This window comes from Jaculus jaculus, chromosome 8, assembly GCF_020740685.1.
Source record: "Jaculus jaculus isolate mJacJac1 chromosome 8, mJacJac1.mat.Y.cur, whole genome shotgun sequence".
Lineage (NCBI taxonomy): Eukaryota > Metazoa > Chordata > Mammalia > Rodentia > Dipodidae > Jaculus > Jaculus jaculus.
This window is the reverse complement of record NC_059109.1, coordinates 141120862-141138924: the sequence shown is the minus strand read 5'-3', so window position 1 is coordinate 141138924 and position 18063 is coordinate 141120862. Positions and strand designations below refer to the sequence as shown.

Sequence of the window (18063 nt, the reverse complement as noted above, 5' to 3'; positions counted from 1 at the left end):
TGCATCTAGAGTTTATTTTCAGTGGCTGGAGGCCCTGGTGTACTCATTCTCTCTCTCTCTGTTAAAGTCTCTCTCAAATAAATAAAAATAAACAAAAAAACTTTCTAAAAAAGTGTAGTGGAGTTAGGAATATCTCCTGAAATGAACAGACACTCCACTCCTAGACAGGGATAATAGGACCTCCTGGGGGGCTTCCTGGAGGAAGGGACCTTGAACCATCTGGGAAGCAGGGGGCTACATTTGTGCCTCACAGTTAGGAGTGTTCTCACCTACCCAGGCAGGGTCTGACTCTAGCACAAGTTGACCTGGAACTGACTCTATAGTCCTAGACTGGTCTAGAATGCAAGCAATCCTCCTACCTCAGCCTCCCAAGTTCTGGGATTAAAGGCACATGCCACTATGCCCAGTTTAGGAATGGTTTTAATTTGTTGGTGGAGCCAGAGAAGAGATAACCCATATCCCCTAGAAATAAACAGACAAATCATGATGGAGGTGAAGGTGGGAGGGGTTAGCACTAACAGGGTATATGCAGGGGGCTGGGATGACTTTGTGCCCCAGCACCAAGGACCTCATGCTCTGGTGTCTACCTTCAAGCTATACTTCACTGGTCCTGCTGGGGCACAAGACTGGGCCAAGGTGGGGGATGGGAAGCACTAGGTTTCAATTAGACCCCAGTTGGCATGCCAGGCCACCGGACCTACATGTATTTCCCTAAGCCAGACCTTCTCCTAGGCCTTCCCTCTCCAGTGGTGCAGGAACAAGACCTAGAGAATCTTTTTTTTTTTAATGACTTAGAGAATCTTAAGGACCAGGACAATGAGATCATGGGCAAATTAACCCCTCTTTACTAGTAGCCAGGATTCAGTATACACCCTCACATTGTTACTCCAACCTTGTAATCTTGCAACCCCCTTGATCCCCTGACCAAGCACTTCACCCTAACTCTGAACTCTATATTCTTACTCCCAACTTAACCCTAACCCAAGCTCTACTCCCAGTTCCAGATGGACAGACCGCTATCCCATCTCATCCCACCAGACCTCTGCCCAGAGAATCCTTCTGTTCCAGCATGCTCCCTTCCTCTATGCCCCACCAGCCTTGTGTCCACCCTGCTTTCCCCCTCCACATACTGCTGCCTGTTGCAGGACACACATGCCAGGTAACCTGAAATCCCAGAGGCCCTGTTCCCTGAATGTCCCCCCATTCCTGCTCTTCTCTTTTTCATCTAACCCATCTTGAACAACAGGATCTCCAGGGCAGTCAGGATTTCAAACCCCTCCTCTGACTCTGCCTCCCCCACAATTAGCTCACCTCCTCCACTGTTCCCAACCACAGAGGTAGTACTGGTTGTGGAGCAGGGTTAGGGGAGGGCCTTGGGGGGTAGATTGCTTTTGATGGGGGTCAGATGAACTAGGTTCAAACTTCACTACAAAGTTGCTTGCCTATGACCTTGGGCATAAGTTTTTCCCAGAAGCAGCAGCAGCAGTGAGGATACAGACCAGGTAAGCTGGGAAGAGGAGCAGCTTTCCTGGGTGTCAATCTGATACTGGGTATAGGGGCTCTGGATCCATGTGTCTGCAGGGCATAGCTATGAGGATTGCTGTGGTTCCGGTGTGCCCCTATCTCTCACTGCTCCAGGATCAGTGCCCTCAGGACCCAAGGAAGCTCTATCCTTCCAGATCAGCAAACACTGAATACCACTGCCAACTCTGAGTCAGGCAAGACACAACAAATTGGTTAGTTCCTGTAATGGAGTGATTTGGTGTGTACAAGGGAATTTGTTCAGGGCCTCAGAAGCTAGTCCTCAAAGCCAGTGTGACTCCACTCACAGAACACTTGAAATGATACAAGAATGGGACATATGCTTGCAGGGCCTAAAGAGGGTGACCCAGAGATGGGCTGACCCAGCTCGTGTACCATCAGGAATCTCTATGGGTGCCCTGTGTCCTAGCATGATCTTGGGCTGCATAGAGCTTTCTGAGACATTTCTAGCAGGGAAAATGGTTAAAGGGTATGTAGGATCCTCATTCCTTACACAAGAATTTGCATATCTCAAATCAAATTTTTAATTAAAAATTAGATGACAAATTAGGAATGGGAAAAAGGAGGGTAGGGCGAGGTAAACCAGAAGAGGTGGCAGATTAAGCCCTGGGCCAGAAGAGCTGGTCTTCCCACCTCTTTCCTCTGAGGGAGATATGGGGAAAGGGGAGGGGTTTTTCTCTTGCTGCTTTTTCTTCCATCCCTTTTCCCAGGGGGGCAGCTTCAAAATCCCCACCAGGCTTTCAGATGACAATCTTTTCTCCAAGTAATCTGGCTCCTATCTCTTAGCCCCTGAATAAACACTAGTCACCATGTCTAGAGTCCAGGCAGTCACAGTAAGCAATGGCAAGAAAGCCACTAGCCATCATGGACAGGTGTTGGGGAGGGCTTGGAATTCTGGCTGCATCACAGGTATTAGCTGCTCAGGCATAACCCATTCCAAAAGGGCCTCCAGTAGGCCAAGATAAGACCTGAGAGGGGGTTCCCTTCCTACCTCCTCCAAGAGGTGGAGAGACTGTTCTGGGGGTGGCCCGGGGCTGACTCCCAAGCCAGTAGGGGCTGAATGGTTATCCCAAAGGTCTAGAGCCCTGTTTGGAGTATGAGGGTGATGGAGGCCCTGAGAACTATTCTGAGGAACCCCTGAGATGTAGGGGTAACCACTTATGCAGAACAGAGTTGGTGAGGCATGAGCTTGAGCAAGCCCCAGAAAGTGGGGTCCCTCACTCTGCTGCTTGCTGAGGTGACGACATCCACTGGTTCCCAGGCAATTCCTCTCCCTACTTCCTTTGAGCACCTTGCCTGCACCCCATTGGTTCCTGCACGCTTCTCAAGCCCAGCCCGCGGTGGCCCCAAGTGTGCCACCAGCCTGATTCCCATGTTTAGGAGTCCCTGCAAACTTGGTTGTGGACCCAGCAACCTTGAGGTCTCCCAGCCTCCCTCAGGAAACAGCTCAGTGGGGCCAGCTGATGACGGACTTTTCTGGCCCATGAGGACTTGGGCACCCCCCCACCCCCCGCATGAGTGCTCAGCTCTCAAGTCAAGGGAACCTGGCACTCAGGTTGGACCTGTGCAGCGTCACAAGGGCCCCGCCCCCGCCGCCCGTGTTCTCCATGGCAACCAGTCATCCAGGGGCGTCAAAGACACTTAAGAAACCTAGTGTATCTCGCGACTCCGGCTCTGCTAACACTGGCAGGTGGCCAGGCACTTGGAGAGTGCTGGGGGCTCCAGAGGTCACGAGGTAGGTAGAGGGGCTGGGAAGGTGAATGGAGAGGGAGAGGGCGGGGCTGGGGGTAGAGTGGTTTCTATCAGGGAGTATAGGGTCGCCAGGGTTCTTGCGAGGTAAATTTGGCTGCTGGGCTAGCCTTTTGACTTATGGCCTAATATCAGCCTCTCCACAAACATCCAGGGCTAGGAGACTTGTTCCATGGAATGGATGGGGGAAGAAGGGCAGACTCTAGGGTTGGTAATTTCAACCGTGGGACAAACTGGACACAGTGGCACATTACTGTTCTTATCCAGCCAGGAGGCTGAGGGAAGAGAATAGCCTGAGCCCCAAAGTTGATGTCCAGCCTGGACAACAGAACAAGATGCCAGGCCAAAATTAAAAAACATTAAACAACTAAACTACGGAGGCCTAAGGAGATGGCTCAGTGGTTAAAGGTGCTTACTTACAAAGCCTGCCAGTCCAGGGTTCAATTCTTCCAGCACCCATGTAAAGCTAGACATAAAAAGTGACCCATGATGCTGGGTATGGTGGCACACACCTTTAATCCCAACACTCAGGAGGCAGAGATAGGAGGATTGCTATTGAGTTCAAGGCAAGCCTGGCACTACATAGTGAATTTCAGGTTAGTCTGGGCTAGAATGAAACCCTACCTTGAAAAATTAAAAAAAAAAAAAAAAAGGTGACACGTGTCTGGCATTCACTTGCCATCGCAAGAGATCCTGGCACATCTATCCAATCCATACATACAAAAGTGCCGATAGCCGGGCGTGGTGGCGCACACCTTTAATCCCAGCACTTGGGAGGCAGAGGTAGGAGCAGCACTGAGAGTTCCAGGCCACCCTGAAAATACATAGTGAATTCCAGGTCAGCCTGAGCTAGAGTGAGACCCTACCTTAGAAAACCAAAACATTAAAAAATTTTTAAAAAGTGCCAATAAATAAAAATAAGTAAATTCAAAAAACCAAACTATCAAGCTTTTAGACTCCAGCTCTCCATCTGTGGAATGGTATGATGTAATCTGCCCCCTCTATGCTCTTTTCCTATGAAGTCAGTGAACCATCCAGGCACAAGGCCTCTGTCCATGTGAGAGCCCTGTGGAGGTGCTTTCTGAGAATTCTGTCTTCATTAGCCTTGTTCTCCAGCTCTGCAGCCATGCTGAAGTGTACCAGAGCCTTGGGGAGAACTGATGGGCATGGGTAGTCCAATAATGCCCCCAAGAGGAGTTCCTGTGTTGCTCAGAGTCACCTTGAATCCCCTCCCCAGACCTGAGGGCATTCTTCCCCACAACCCATGTGAGATGAGGAAATGAGGCTCATGACAGGCCCCATAATTGTTCAGCAGTTCTTCTGCCCAGGCCACCCTAATCTTAGAGCCCACTCTTAGCTGACTCTGTCTCACCATCTGGCTTTGGGCCCTCCAACATCTACTTTTGTCTAGCTTGTCCATCTGGTTCTCCAGGCAGCCTCTTTCTGGAAAGCTGTGCCCCAGGGGAGGACAGAGGCCAGTGTGAGGCAGAGGCCAGAATAGGACAAATGACATAGATGGGGGTAGGGCCAACCTGACTGCAATAGCTCATGCCCAGCCCTCATCTCCAGCTCCCAGACTATGAACTTCCAGGTGACAGGCCTAGCCCTACACAAGATGACACTGAACAGTCCACAGTCCTTCCTGGACTCAGAGGAGCTGGAAGAGGTAGAAGACCAGCAGCTGCTGGAACCAGAAGCCTGGAGGACCTATGTGGAACATCGCAACATACTGCGTGAGTTTCTGACCACAGACCTGAGTCCCCAGCTGCTCAAGCGCCACCATGCCCGCATGCAGCTGCTCAAAAAGTGCTCCTACCACATTGAAATCCTCCCTAAGCACCTGGCCCTGGGCGACCAGAATCCGCTGGTGCTGCCCAACACCATGTTCCAGCTCATTGACCCCTGGAAGTTTCAGCGCATGAAGAAGGTAGGCACAGCACAGACCAAAATCCAACTCCTGCTACTTGGGGATCTGCTGGAGCAGCTGGACCATGGTCGTGCAGCCCTGGATGGCTTGCTAGAAGCACCTGACCCACAGCCCTTCCTGACTGGCTGGGGTCTTGTGGAGCAGCAGCTGGCAGAACTGTCAGCTGTCATGGACAACTTCCTGGCCATGATGGTGCCAGGGCACCTGCATGTCAAACACCGCCTGGTATCTGACATTGGAGCCACCAAGATTCCACATATCCGGCTCATGCTGAGCACCAAGATGCCAGTCATGTTTGACCGGAAGGAGTCAGTGGCTCATCAGGACTGGGTCAGCCTGCGCTGGTTTGTCACTGTCCAGCCAGCAGCCCCAGAGCAGTTTGAGCTGCACTTCAAGCTGCTGGAGCCACGGACACAACAGGAATGCACACAGTGTGGCATTATCCCAGTGGCTGCCTGCACTTTTGACGTCCACAACTTGTTGCCTAACCGCACCTATAAGTTTACTATCAAGAGAGCAGAAAGCTATACCCTGGTGTATGAGCCCTGGCGGGATAGCCTCACCCTGCAGACCACACAGAGGCCTCCCGAAAGGGCCTCCCCAAGTCCGCTGGGCAAGCCCAGCCTGCCCCTGACCACACCTTCCGAGAGATGATTTTCTAATATTTATCCACTAATAAAGAAGAGTATACACGCTGAATTAAAGACAGAAGCCTACTTAGACCTTAAGGCAGTGGCAGCCATATGAGTGTTTTCCTCATGGCCTAGCACCCCACAAGCTCCAGGAACCCCTCAGTGTCTGTTCTCTTTCCTAGGGGTGGTCTAGCTTTCCAGGGCCTGCCTCTAGAGCAGGAAGTTTCAGCCAATGGCATCTGGCTGCCACCTCCAGTGATGAGAGATGCTCCAAGGAGTTCAGCCCCTTTAGTCCCAGCACCCACCCCCATAGCCAGGTCCAGCTTTCTTATCTACCTTGTAGGCTAAAGCTCTCTGAGGGGATGGCACTCAGGGTCCTATCTAGGGACAGTCATAGCCCTGGTACTAGTATTCCCAGCTTCCTTGGAGCCAAGATGCCCAGTACCAAAGGATATTTTATTTTCAAAATAAAACTCTTATCTTCTCTCCAAGAAAAGTTGAAGTTAGTTCATGGGCATCCCAAGCTGGGAGAAGGTCCCAGTAAGGGAGCCTGGTCAGCGTCCTCCCCAAGATGCTGCCCACTTAGCCTAGTTCCTGCAGCATGACCACCTTGCCAGCCCACTGGTCCTCCCTCACCAGCTAATATTCATCCCACACAGGTAATCAGGCCCCTCACTGCTGCCCTACTTTAACATTAGGGTCTTCCAGTATGACCACATTATCTCCAAGGTAGCCAACAGAACATCCCTAACAGTCACTTCAGGAAGGAGAGGTTTTGCCACCTCCAGGTCTAGAGTGACAGCACCCTGTGTCTGAGTGATGCAGCAGGGCTTATAGAGGGAACAGGTTCAGAGCTGACCCAGCACAACCCGGCCCATGACGATGTCTGATAGGAGCACGTGGTCAAGTGCAGGGAACCCTACCCAGTTGGCAGAGAAGTTGTTTGCTGAGTGGGATGAGGGATTAGAAAGCCACACCCAGCTTTGGTGCACACCTTTAATCCCAGCACTTGGGAGGCAGAGGTAGGAGGATCGCCGTGAGTTCGAGACCTCCCTGAGACTACCGAATGAATTCCAGGTCAGCCTGGGCCAGAATGAGACCCTGCCCCCCCCCCAAAAGTATTTATTTAAGAGAGAGAAAGGCAGAAAGAGGAAGAGAAGCAGCAATCCCCAGGACCTCCAGCCACTGCAAATGATCTATAGACACATGTGCTACCTTGTGCATCTGGCTTTACATGGATGCTAGGGAATTGAACCCTGGTCCTTAGGATTTTCAGGCAAGTGCATTAACCCTGGAGTCATCTTTCCAGCCTGAGTCTTTTTTAATATTTAAAAATATTTATTAATTTGAGAGAGAGAGAGAGAGAGGCAAGCACAGAGAGAGGATGGGCATACCAGGGCCTCTAGCCACTGCAAACGAACTCCAGACACATGTGCCCCTTGTGCATTTGGCTTATGTGAGTCCTGGTGAATCAAATCTTGGTCCTTTGGCTTTGCAGGCAAATGTCTTAACTGCTAAGCCATCTCTCCAGCCTGAGTCCTTTTATTTTTTTATTTTTAAATTTTTATTAACATTTTCCATGATTATAAAAAAATATCCCATGGTAATTCCCTCCCCCCCACTTTCCCCTTTGAAATTCCATTCTCCATCATATTACCTCCCCAACTCAATCATTGTACTTACATATATACAATATCAACCTATTAAGTACCCTCCTCCCTTCCTTTCTTTTCCCTTTATATCTCCTTTTTAACTTACTGGCTTCTGCTACTAAGTATTTTCTGTCTCACACAGAAGCCCAATCTTCTGTAGCTAGGATCTACATATGAGAGAGAACATGTGGTGCTTGGCTTTCTGGGCCTGGGTTACCTCACTTAGTATAATCCTTTCCAGGTCCATCCATTTGAGTCCTCCTTTCTTGACATGACCTGCTGAACTGCCTTTGGGCTCCAACTATAAGTAATGTGCTGAGTCTCAGAGAACAGGACATGGTCTTTGAGGGAGTGTCTGGAAGGAATCTGCCCTCAGTGCTCTGTGCCTGATCCTGTTGTGGTCAGTACAGAGGTGTTCCCCCTGTGGCTTTGAAGGTTGGAGACAGGAAGCTGGGTTTCTTCCCAGTGAAACACCCCAACATGTCCCTGGCAGAGCAAGTGGAGGCAAATTTCTTGCAAGGCCGGTGGGTGTGGGAATCAGGAAGCCTTCCAAGCCCGCCCCCCCCGCCAATCTGTGTTGTCATTAACTCTTCTGGATACCCATCTCCATACAGGATAGCCTTCATGGAAACATGGGACAGAGCTTGCCCCTTTCAGGCTGCTGTAGCCTGAGGCTGGGTCTCAGGGACCTGGGATTCTGGAAGGAAACAGCCAGCAAGCTCATGGGTATTGTTGCTACATCATAACTCACAAATTGCCCCAGATGCTTCTGTTGACACTAGTGCAAATGTGGGAAGGGGAAGTCATCAGACCTGTTTGAAGTGGAGCCATGGAGGAAGGATATGCCACAACCACATGGCCTGGAAACTTAGTAATGACCACTTGGATACCAAAGATGCTGGGCAGGTGAGAAAGACAAGCAAGGAGACAGAAAGTCTACAAGTAGAACCCCTCCTCAGACTCAAGAACTGGGTTGACTGGGGCTTGCTCCTGCTGCCTAGATTCAGGGGCACTCTGTGTGCCAATCAGCTTGCTTCAGTGTGCAGCAAGAGAATCCAGGATGAGAAATCTCACTGCTGAGACTTGCTGACTGCCCCTTTCCTGCATGCTGAGGACCCAGATGTCTGAACTTCCTCTGCCATGTGGTAGTGTGTCCATCTCCTATGGGGTGGCTGAGAAATCATATCCTACCATTACCCCTGTGTCTGCCTAATGCTCCCCATGTGCCTGGCCCTCCACTGAGCCCCAATGCAATCACCACCAAGATCTAATTTTACAACATGGGGTGCTGGGAGCTCACAAGCCACTGCTGGGCTGGAGACAGGCCATACATTCTGGCACCTGCCCTGCACAGGGGTTTTATGGTGTTAAAATTTTGGCCAGCATTTAAGTAGTCACACAGTTTTTCATACAAATCCGGCCACTAGTAGTGAGCAGCAGCCTCTCCCATGGACCCTATCCTGCCAGGTTCGCGTCCAGCTGCCCAGCTCGGTCACTGGCCTTCCTGGGTTGCACTTGCTCAGGCACAGTCCGCTGCAGCCTGGGCCTGTGAGGCGGTAGAGAGCAGCAGGTTCACTCTGCAGACCCGCGTTACTCCACCCCGACCCTCCCTGGCCCCTCCCTGGCCCCACCTTGGGAACCGCCTGCTGCTACCGCCCCAGCTCTTAGCCCCAGCCAGCTTCTCTGGAACAATACGGCGCACTAGCTAGACACCATATCAATGCATGATAGGAGGGTTGGCCAGTGTGGCTGTGGGCTGGGAGCCACCCTCCACCGCATTCATTGCTACTCCAGGAGGGAAGCAGGAGCGTGCCGTGTATCTTGTTGAGGAACTTTCAGGAGTGATCACGGGGGTCGGTGTCGCCGGTTATTCCACATCCCGTGCCAAGCAGGGAGCCTCAGACACCTGGCTCTCCCACCGGACCTTCCAGTTTCTCCCTCGCACCCTCCGCATGGCTGCCATGCTCTGCGGAACCGTGGGTCCGGCGTGCTGAACCCCCAGCCGGGCCCCATGCGATCCCAACCTGGCATGGAGCCCTTCCTTCGGAAGCGGTTCACTTTCCTGTCCTTTTTTTGGGATAAGATCTGGCCAGCAGATGTGCCAGAGGAAGACTTCCCTGGGCCTCTGGGTTCTGAAGCTGAGCCAGTGCAAGAGTCTCCGGTCACTGCTGAGCCCTGCAGCCCCACCGTGCCGCGTCTCCAGCTTTTCCGCGCGCTCTATGACTTCACTGCGCGCTGCGCCGAGGAGCTGAGCGTCAGCCGTGGGGACAGATTGTACGCCCTAAAGGAGGAGGGTGACTATATCTTCGCCCAAAGGCTCTCCGGCTCGCCCAGCACCGGACTTGTGCCAGTCACCTATCTGGCCAAGGCTACCCCTGAGACGCTTTCAGACCAACCGTGAGTACTTGGGCTTGAGAACCAGGGTCACATGTAGGTGTACAGTGGACTAAGACAATGATTTCAGTGGGAAATACCTATCCACAGTCAGTGAGGACGGATGTGGACATGGCAGCACCACAGAAGAGCTGCACTTTTGAGGGGCAGTGTAGGAGCAAGCAAATCTAAGGGCCAGCTGCTGGACAGGCCACGCATGGTCACTGCAGGTCCCTGCCCTCACACTGAGGTTTGTTACAGTATTCTTTGAGTGGTTATTGCTGCTAGGCCAGGGATGGAGATGCACTCACCAATGAGGGGGTGGGGGACTCATGCTGCTTAGAGAGCTCCGGAAAAGGACTTGAGGCTCCAGGTACCTGTTCTTAGTGCTTTGAGGGCAGAAAGATAGATCAGAGCCAGGTGTTCATTTGCCCCCTCCCATGTGTCCACACTCAAACACTCCAAAAGCTAGGGTATCCTTGGTCCTAGCTTGTTTTAGGGAGTGAGTATGGGAGGAAAGTCCACCATAGCCCCTAAGGCTGAGCCCTGAGCCTGCCTCTGCACATGAACCTCAGGTCCCAGCATTGCTCAACGTCATCCTCAGCCTCCTGGGAGCCCCTCAGCAGTTACAGCCTCCTGGGAGGTCTTGTAGCAAGTGAAGTGGAGCCACCAGAAGGAGCTCTAGGCCCTTGCTCCATGCTTGCTGGCTGGCTCTCAGCAGTAGATGGGTTGGACCAAGCAGTTCTGATGGGGAAGTTATCACAGGTGTGGGAGACAGAGCTTGTGAACAGGTCCTGGAAGGTGCTCGAATGGCCATCAGGGCCAGGTTCCCTGGGGCAGGGCTGCTCGTGGGAGAGCTAATGACTGCCTGAGCCTGAAGATGAAAGGGCTGACCACACTTACGGTGTCATTAGACCCAGACAACTGGCCCTACAACCCAGGGAAAGACCCCTGAGGCACATCTTCCACAGCTCAGGATGTCACAGGGGCCCAGCTGTATCCTGCAGAGGCCCTAAAATGGCTTCATGGAAAGGATGGAGGAGGTTATTGGGGGAATCTTCACCCTTCCTGGTCTCTCTCATTATCCTAGGAAGGATACCTTGGGACTCCTCACCTACCAGAAGGTCTTGGCTCCCTGCCAAAGATCCCCAGTAGGCAAGGGCTCTAGCCCTTACTAGAGTGCCAGGCAGCTTCATGGGGCTGGACCTGTAGCTCCTGAAGTGAGTTTGGAACTCACTGAGTCTGATGCCCAGCTGGGTCTCAGAGGGCTTATGGTCTAACAGATGATCTAGCTTGGGCTCTAGCCAAGTCCTCCAGCAATCCCTCACATCCAGTCAGCTATTTCCTACTTGTCAGACCTTGACATCTGTCCCTTATTCCTTCACCTCTCCCTGTCTCAGCTATATCCATCCTTCTATCTCAGCCCAGCTCCACACCCTGGCATGCCAGTTTCTCCCCTGTGGCTCACTGGGAGAGGTGCAGGCTTATCTACTTTTGTGTGGGTTAATCTGAGTCACACTGTTATCTTCTATGTCCAGGCTCTCTACCTGGGAGGATGAGGGGCTGTGCTCATAGGGTTCTATCCTTCATGGCTGTGGTCCCTACCCTGCTGGGTTCCTTGAAAGTCCTGGAAGTGGGGAAGCTTGGGTGGGAAATTGAGCCAGCTATGGATCCATGCCTGGGACTTGGAGAACAGAAAGGTATGCAATAGGGTGTGGTAGAGAATGACTTTGTCTTCCTCCTGAGGGTGTCTTTGGCCTCTAAAGAATGACTAGACTCATACTTGGTTTACATGGATAGAGGATCCCTTGTGTTCAGGCTTGTGGGATCCTTGTGTCTGGTAAGCTGAGTGGGCACAGGGGAGTCTCTGATCCACAGTCCTCACAAGAGTCATGTATACCTAGCTCAGGAGGGGTCACCTCTGTACAGCCACAAGAACTGGGAGGCTGGCCCACTTGGACATGGCCTTTCAGAAGGGCACAGGGTCCCTGCACCTCCTCCTCCCAACTCTCTGCTGTCTGCCTCTACTGACCTGCTTCAGTCCCCCTCCTATGGGGCACCCAACCCCCCTGTGTCCACCCTCTGAGGTGGGCCATGCCCAGTCAGGTGACACCTATGGTTCTTCCTTGTCACACTAGCATTAGAGACCTTGGGTTCCTGTGTACCCCACAGAGGCTCAACAAAGTTTTAAGTTTGATGGGTTTGTACTGTGGCCAGGACTGTTTGTCAGCTTCTGAGCAGGGGACCTGGAGTCACTTGCAGCAGGTAACCCAGAATCCATGACCCAGATGAGTGGATAGTCAGTCACATCTGTGGGGAAGAACATTCTAGTCACTAGATGGTGGCGGCCTGGGATCCCAGCTTCAGACACTGGGCATACCTTCTTCCTGAGAGGCATCAGCAGGACAACTGAGGCCCCCACCTCTGGCCAGGATCACAGAGCTAGGCTTGCAAGGTGACTCTGCTGTCCTTGGTTTACAGCTGGTACTTTAGCAGGATCAGCAGGACCCAGGCCCAGCAGCTGCTCCTGTCCCCTGCTAATGCACCAGGAGCCTTCCTCATTCGGCCCAGCGAGAGCAGTGCTGGGGGATACTCTCTGTCAGGTACTTGGGGCACCCTTCAAGATTTCATTCCTCCAGTGTGGCACCTTCATCAGCCCTACCAGGCCAGACCCCCTTAACCTTGGGCAGTTGAGCCTTTGACTGCCAATCCTTCATCCATGCAGACATGCTAGTCACCCAGTGCCCTTGCTCTTTCCTCCCTCACTCCCTTCTTCCTCCTTTCTCTTCCGCCCTCCTGTCATTGCCTAGTGGATTCAGTGTTCATTCAGTAAGAACCTATGTGTCCCTAGAGCCCCCTGGCTGCCCTCTGGCCTGCAGTTACCCAAGCCCCATCCTGTACAGGGTTCTGGCCACTTCAGTGACCCTATGACCAGTCTGAGCCAGGCTACTGGGGAGGCTGGGGTGAGGTGTCTGGGGCAGGTGCAGCCAAGGCACTGGTGTTCATCTTTGTTCCCCAGTCCGAGCCCAGGCCAAGGTCTGCCACTACCGCATCTGCATGGCACCCAGCGGCAGCCTCTACCTGCAAGAGGGGCGGCTCTTCCCCAGCCTGGAGGCACTGCTTGCCTACTACAAGGCCAACTGGAAGTTGATTCAGAATCCCCTGTTGCAGCCCTGTGTGTCCCAGGTGGGCCTGAGATGTGCCCTGTATTGGGGACCAAGGGGGATCCTGTCTCAGAGTCATTCATCTGGTAATCAGCCTGGAACAGACCTGGGAGCAGCAAATATCTAGCAGTTTCTGTTCTCTGGTGGGATCAGCTCCCTGCATCAGTTTTATCTCCTCTGAGGCTGGTGGAGAAGGCATAAGGGGTGGGACTCCTGGGGCATGCAGGGTACACCTAGCTTTGCAGGGCAGCAGGAGAAGGTAGAAGTAAGGGTAGACACCCACAGCTGCTCCAGGCCCCAAGGGCAGAAGCTAAGGGAGGAGACACTGTGGGGCTGCCGGCTCAGGATAGCAATCTGGTTTCTCTGGTCCTGTAATGTCAGCAGCAATCATGAGTGTTTGTGAACGGATATCCGGCTCTGGTAAAGGGGCCTCTTACATCCCTGAAATAACTAGCTTCACAGCTCTGGGCCAGACCTCCCAGAGGTCAGCATTGGTGTTCCCTTTGTCCCAGCCTGGGGTGCTGGGGATGGAGAGGCCTGAGGCTGATACTGGGGTTCTGTCTATATGAGACACACAGGGAAGTGGGATTCTGCTGGCAACCCAGTCTTCCTACCTACTCTGCTAGGGGAGCCTCAGGCAGAGCACTGAGTGCCCCTCCCTTCAGACACTCCCAGCACCAGATGAGTGGGAACGGCCACGCTCAGAATTTGTCCTTCGGAGGAAACTGGGTGAGGGCTACTTCGGGGAAGTATGGGAAGGCCTGTGGCTGGGCTCTGTGCCTGTGGCAGTGAAGGTCATCAAATCAGGTGAGACTTGCATCCAGGTATGGTTGGCACTGCCTTCTGACCCCGGAACTTGGGGCAGCAGTGGCCATAGGCAGTGCTGGAGTGGCATCCTCTTTTACAGCTGACATGAAGCTGGCAGATCTTGCCAAGGAGATCCAGGCACTGAAGAGTTTGAGACATGAGCGGCTCATCCGGCTACATGCAGTGTGCTCTGTGGGGGAGCCCGTGTACATTGTCACTGAGCTCATGGGCAAGGGCAACTTGCAGTCCTATTTGGGCAGTAAGTACCCCCACCTAGGGCAGTGAGTACTCCTGCCCTGAGCAGTGAGTACTCCCATCCTGGTCAGTGACCACTGGCTCTAGGTAGTAAGTACCCCATATCCCCAGAAACAAGTACTCCACTCCTGGTAGTCAGTACTCCCACCCTGGGCAGTGAATAGTCCCAATGTACATAGTAAGTAACCCCTCCCTAGACAGTGAGTACTCCCCATTCCAGGGCAGTGAGTAACCCTAACCCCTAGGAAGTAAGACTTTCCCACACCAGGTCAGTAAGTAATCCCCATGCCCCACTCTATGAAATGAGCTGCACCCTTGGGCACAGAATACCCCACCACATCCAAAGAGTGAGTACTGGCCACCCTGAGACTACATAGTGAATTCCAGGTCTGCCTGGGCTAGAGTGAGACCCTGCCTCGAACAAACAAACAAACAAAACCAAACAGAGTGAGTATCCCCATGCCAAGGTGGTGGGTTCCTCGTAACCCTACTCAGTGACTAACCCCTCACTAATTGGCAGTGAATGCTTTCCTCTCGTTGCCCTGCACAGACACTCCTCCAACCCTCAAGACAGAAACTACCCCCTGGGTGCATAGAGGCAAATCTCTAGGCCTTTAAGGGTGAGACAGGCTTTTCTAGGGGATACATGAAGCCCGGACTGCAGACATTCAGTCTTGTTGGGTGTCTGACCAGCAGAGGGATGGGGCCCAGAATCTGTGTCAGACCTGGGCTTGACTGAGGAATAATCAGAGCCTGGTGGTTCTGAGGCTGGGGCTGGAATACAGGCAGGAAGGGTTATGTTTGGACCACTAACCTCTGAAATACTGGCTTGGACCTAGCCTAGCTCTGATGTCATCTTTCTTAGGGGTCCAGTAGGTGCCAAGAAGCAACCTGCACTGATACTCCATAGTGAGTACAGGATCTCTTCTTCGCATCTACATCACCACCCACTGGGCCTTGGTGGTTGGTGCCACTTTTAGTGTCTCTTAGAAATGAGGAGGCGGAGTCACAGAGGGACTATATGTATGCACAGGCATCTACCTTACTGACCATCCCCCTGCACATGTAGGGCCTGGTATGCAGCCATGGCTTCTAAGCCCCTTTTTCTACAGGCCCTGAGGGCCAGGCCTTGAGCCTGCCTCTTCTGCTGAGCTTTGCCTGCCAAGTAGCTGAGGGCATGAGTTACCTGGAGGAGCAGCATGTTGTTCACCGGGATCTGGCTGCCAGGAATGTACTGGTGGGTGACGACCTCAGCTGCAAGGTGGCAGATTTCGGCCTTGCCAGGCTGCTTAAGGTCAGTGAGGCTCTGGGTTCCTTGGCTCTGGGGAAGGGAGGTTCACCACTGTACCTATCCTATCACCTCCTCTTCTTATCCCCAGGAAGATGTCTACTCCCCAAGCAGTGGCTCCAAGATCCCTGTCAAGTGGACAGCACCTGAAGCAGCCAATTACCGTGTCTTCTCCCAGAAGTCAGATGTCTGGTCCTTTGGCGTCCTTCTGTATGAAGTCTTTACTTATGGCAAGTGTCCCTATGAAGGTGAGCCAACTAAGAGACAAGGCCTTGTCAGGGAAAGTTTAGTCTGAGGGACGCAGCCTGGAATCCAGCCTGAAGGGAGGAGGTGCTCAGGAAGTCACTGATCCCCAGGGGCACCAGGCCTCAAGGTTGTTCTCTGGATGCTGGAGGGTCTGAGTGAGCAGAGGATGGCTGGGGGATCTTCTTGGTGATATCCAGTTAGAATTGAGGCAGCTTCTGCCTGGCCCCACTTGTTGGCCCCGCCCCAGGAATGACCAACCACGAGACGCTACAGCAGATCAGTCGGGGGTACCGGCTGCCACGGCCAGCTGCCTGTCCAGCTGAGGTCTATGTGCTTATGGTGGAGTGCTGGAAGAGCAGCCCTGAGGAGCGGCCCACCTTCGCCACACTGAGGGAGAAGCTGGCCACTAGCCACAGGCGTCTCCAGATGGGCTTCACATGACCAGGACACCAAGTCCACAGGCAGCAACTGGGGCTTCTACTTTCTACAGGACATCCCCCTGGAGTCAGCACTTGCCACCAACTTACCACCAGTGACTGATGCACACTGACACACACACCTGGGCCCTCCTGGCATGGCTTGAATTCCTAGTACTCCAGAGGGCTTACAAGCCCAGAAGAGACACTATAGGGCGATGCTGGGTAGAGAAGAGCCAGCCATTTCCTCCTTGCCTCTGCCTCACTTTGGGCCTCCTCAGTTCCCTCCCAGGGATGAGAATGGAAGGCCCAGTTTCCTTCTAGTCACATTGCAGGCTTTGTTACATAGCCAATGCCAGGGCTCCCAAGTAGACCTCATGAATACATTCTGTACACTCAGGACAGCAGTGTTATCTGCCCCATGAAGACACTGGCAAACCCAGGTACACACAGACAGTCTCAATAATCATGCTGTAATAGAAATTGCATGCCAGATCTCATAACCCAGAGCAATGTGCTATAGCTGATGGCGATTCCAGCTAGCAAAGATGGGACAGTGAGCTGGACCCTCCCTAGAATCCCATTGTAGTATGGAACCCAAGCCCTTAGTGGAAATTGATATATTGATATAGACTTTAGGAGCTAAGTGAACAGCCCTCCCCATCTTTCTAGGCTGGAATTAAAGCCAAAAGTCTTTTTTTTTTTTTTTTTTGAGGGAAGGGTTTATTTTGGCTTACAGACTCTAGGAGAAGCTCCATGATGGTAGGGGAAAACAATGGCATGAGCAGAGGGTGGACATCACCCCATGGCTAACATCAGGTGGACAACAGCAACAGGAGAGTGTGCCAAACACTGCTAAGGGGAATCTGGCCATAACACCCATAAGCCCACCTCCAACAATGCATCACCTCCAGGAGGATCCAATTCCCAAAGTGTCACCAGTTGGGAACCTAGAATTCAGAACACATAAGTTTATGGGGGATACCTGAATCAAACCACCACATTCCATAAACTAATAATCATACGTGATATAAAGTGCAATGCATTCAGCCCAACTCTAAAAGTTTCTATAGTTGGGCTGGAGAGATGGCTTAGCAGTTAAGACACATGCCTGTGAAGCCTAAGGACACAGGTTCAATTCTCCAGGTGTCTCGTAAGCCAGATGCACATGGTGGCTCATGCGTCTGGAGCTTGTTTGCAGTGGTTAGAGGCCCTGGCATGCCCATTCTCGCTCTCTAGCTCTCTCTATCTCTAATAAATAAATAAAAAGAAATCCTTTTTTTTTTTGGAATTCACTATGACCCAGCTCTAAAAATAAATCTTTCAAAAAAAAAGTAGCTAGGAATGGTGGTGCACGCCTTTAATCCCAGGACTCAGGAGGCAGAGGTGGGAGGATTGCCATAAATTCAAGGCCACCCTGAGACTACATAATGAATTCCAGGTCAGCCTGAGCTAAAGCGAGACCCTACCTCGGAAACAAACAAACAAAAAAATCCCATAGATTTTATCAATCCCAGTGATATTCAAACATCTCCATAGTCCAAGTCTTTTAGCTGGGCTGTGGTACCTGAAAAACACATAATGGCACAGAATAAACATTCATACCACAAAAGATGGCATTGGGCATAGCAAAGAAATATTCAACCAATGGGATATTTAAAAACAAACTGAGCAAATATCAAACTCTGTAGCTAACCAGTGACAAGTATCCAAGTCTGATAGTTCTAACCACTGAAGAGTCTTTGGAGTTCCAATTCTGTCCCTCCAGCTAGGCTACTCATAGTCCAGGACAACTTCATTTGGTGCTGGAAGCTCTCATTGGCAGCCATGTCATAGTCCTGGCATCTCCATTGGGTCTCCACTGCAACCCATGGTTCATCTACGTGGCTCTACTAGGCCTCCATGCAGATAATCCACCAAGCCTGCTTCATATTGCCTTTGGCCATTTCAAAAGAAACAAAACCATGTTGCAAATTCAATGGCCCTCTCCTGCATTTGTTGTACTCTATAAT

At 52.1% G+C, this 18063-nt stretch overlaps 2 protein-coding genes across 3 annotated transcripts; both read left to right on the top strand.

Annotated features, from left to right (window-relative positions):
• The first annotated feature begins 4870 nt into the window (after positions 1–4870).
• On the top strand, positions 4871–5872 carry Fndc11 (fibronectin type III domain containing 11). The gene has a single exon (XM_004669510.2). The coding sequence runs from the start codon at positions 4871–4873 to the stop codon at positions 5870–5872; it is 1002 nt and encodes a 333-aa protein (XP_004669567.1).
• A 3632-nt stretch (positions 5873–9504) lies between these two features.
• Srms (src-related kinase lacking C-terminal regulatory tyrosine and N-terminal myristylation sites) lies at positions 9505–16485 on the top strand. Of its 2 annotated transcripts, none has more exons than XM_004669458.3 (8): positions 9505–9899; positions 12357–12478; positions 12895–13061; positions 13705–13846; positions 13947–14105; positions 15214–15395; positions 15481–15637; positions 15883–16485. In XM_004669458.3, exons 1-8 carry the CDS (start codon positions 9514–9516, stop codon positions 16074–16076), a joined length of 1509 nt encoding a protein of 502 aa, XP_004669515.2. In that variant the 5' UTR covers positions 9505–9513; the 3' UTR covers positions 16077–16485. The 2 variants fall into 2 exon arrangements, with proteins under 2 accessions (XP_004669515.2, XP_045013550.1); XM_045157615.1 differs by having other exon boundaries at positions 13690–13846.
• Positions 16486–18063: the final 1578 nt, after the last annotated feature.

Excerpts from the sequence above, each read along its gene's own strand:
- Fndc11 (XM_004669510.2), top strand. The coding sequence starts at position 4,871 with ATGAACTTCCAGGTGACAGGCCTAGCCCTACACAAGATGACACTGAAC.
- Srms (XM_045157615.1), top strand. The coding sequence starts at position 9,514 with ATGCGATCCCAACCTGGCATGGAGCCCTTCCTTCGGAAGCGGTTCACT. Across the intron at positions 12,479-12,894 it reads TGGGGGATACTCTCTGTCAG|TCCGAGCCCAGGCCAAGGTC; the intron begins GTACTTGGGGCA and ends TTTGTTCCCCAG. Across the intron at positions 13,062-13,689 it reads TGCAGCCCTGTGTGTCCCAG|TGCCCCTCCCTTCAGACACT; the intron begins GTGGGCCTGAGA and ends CAGAGCACTGAG.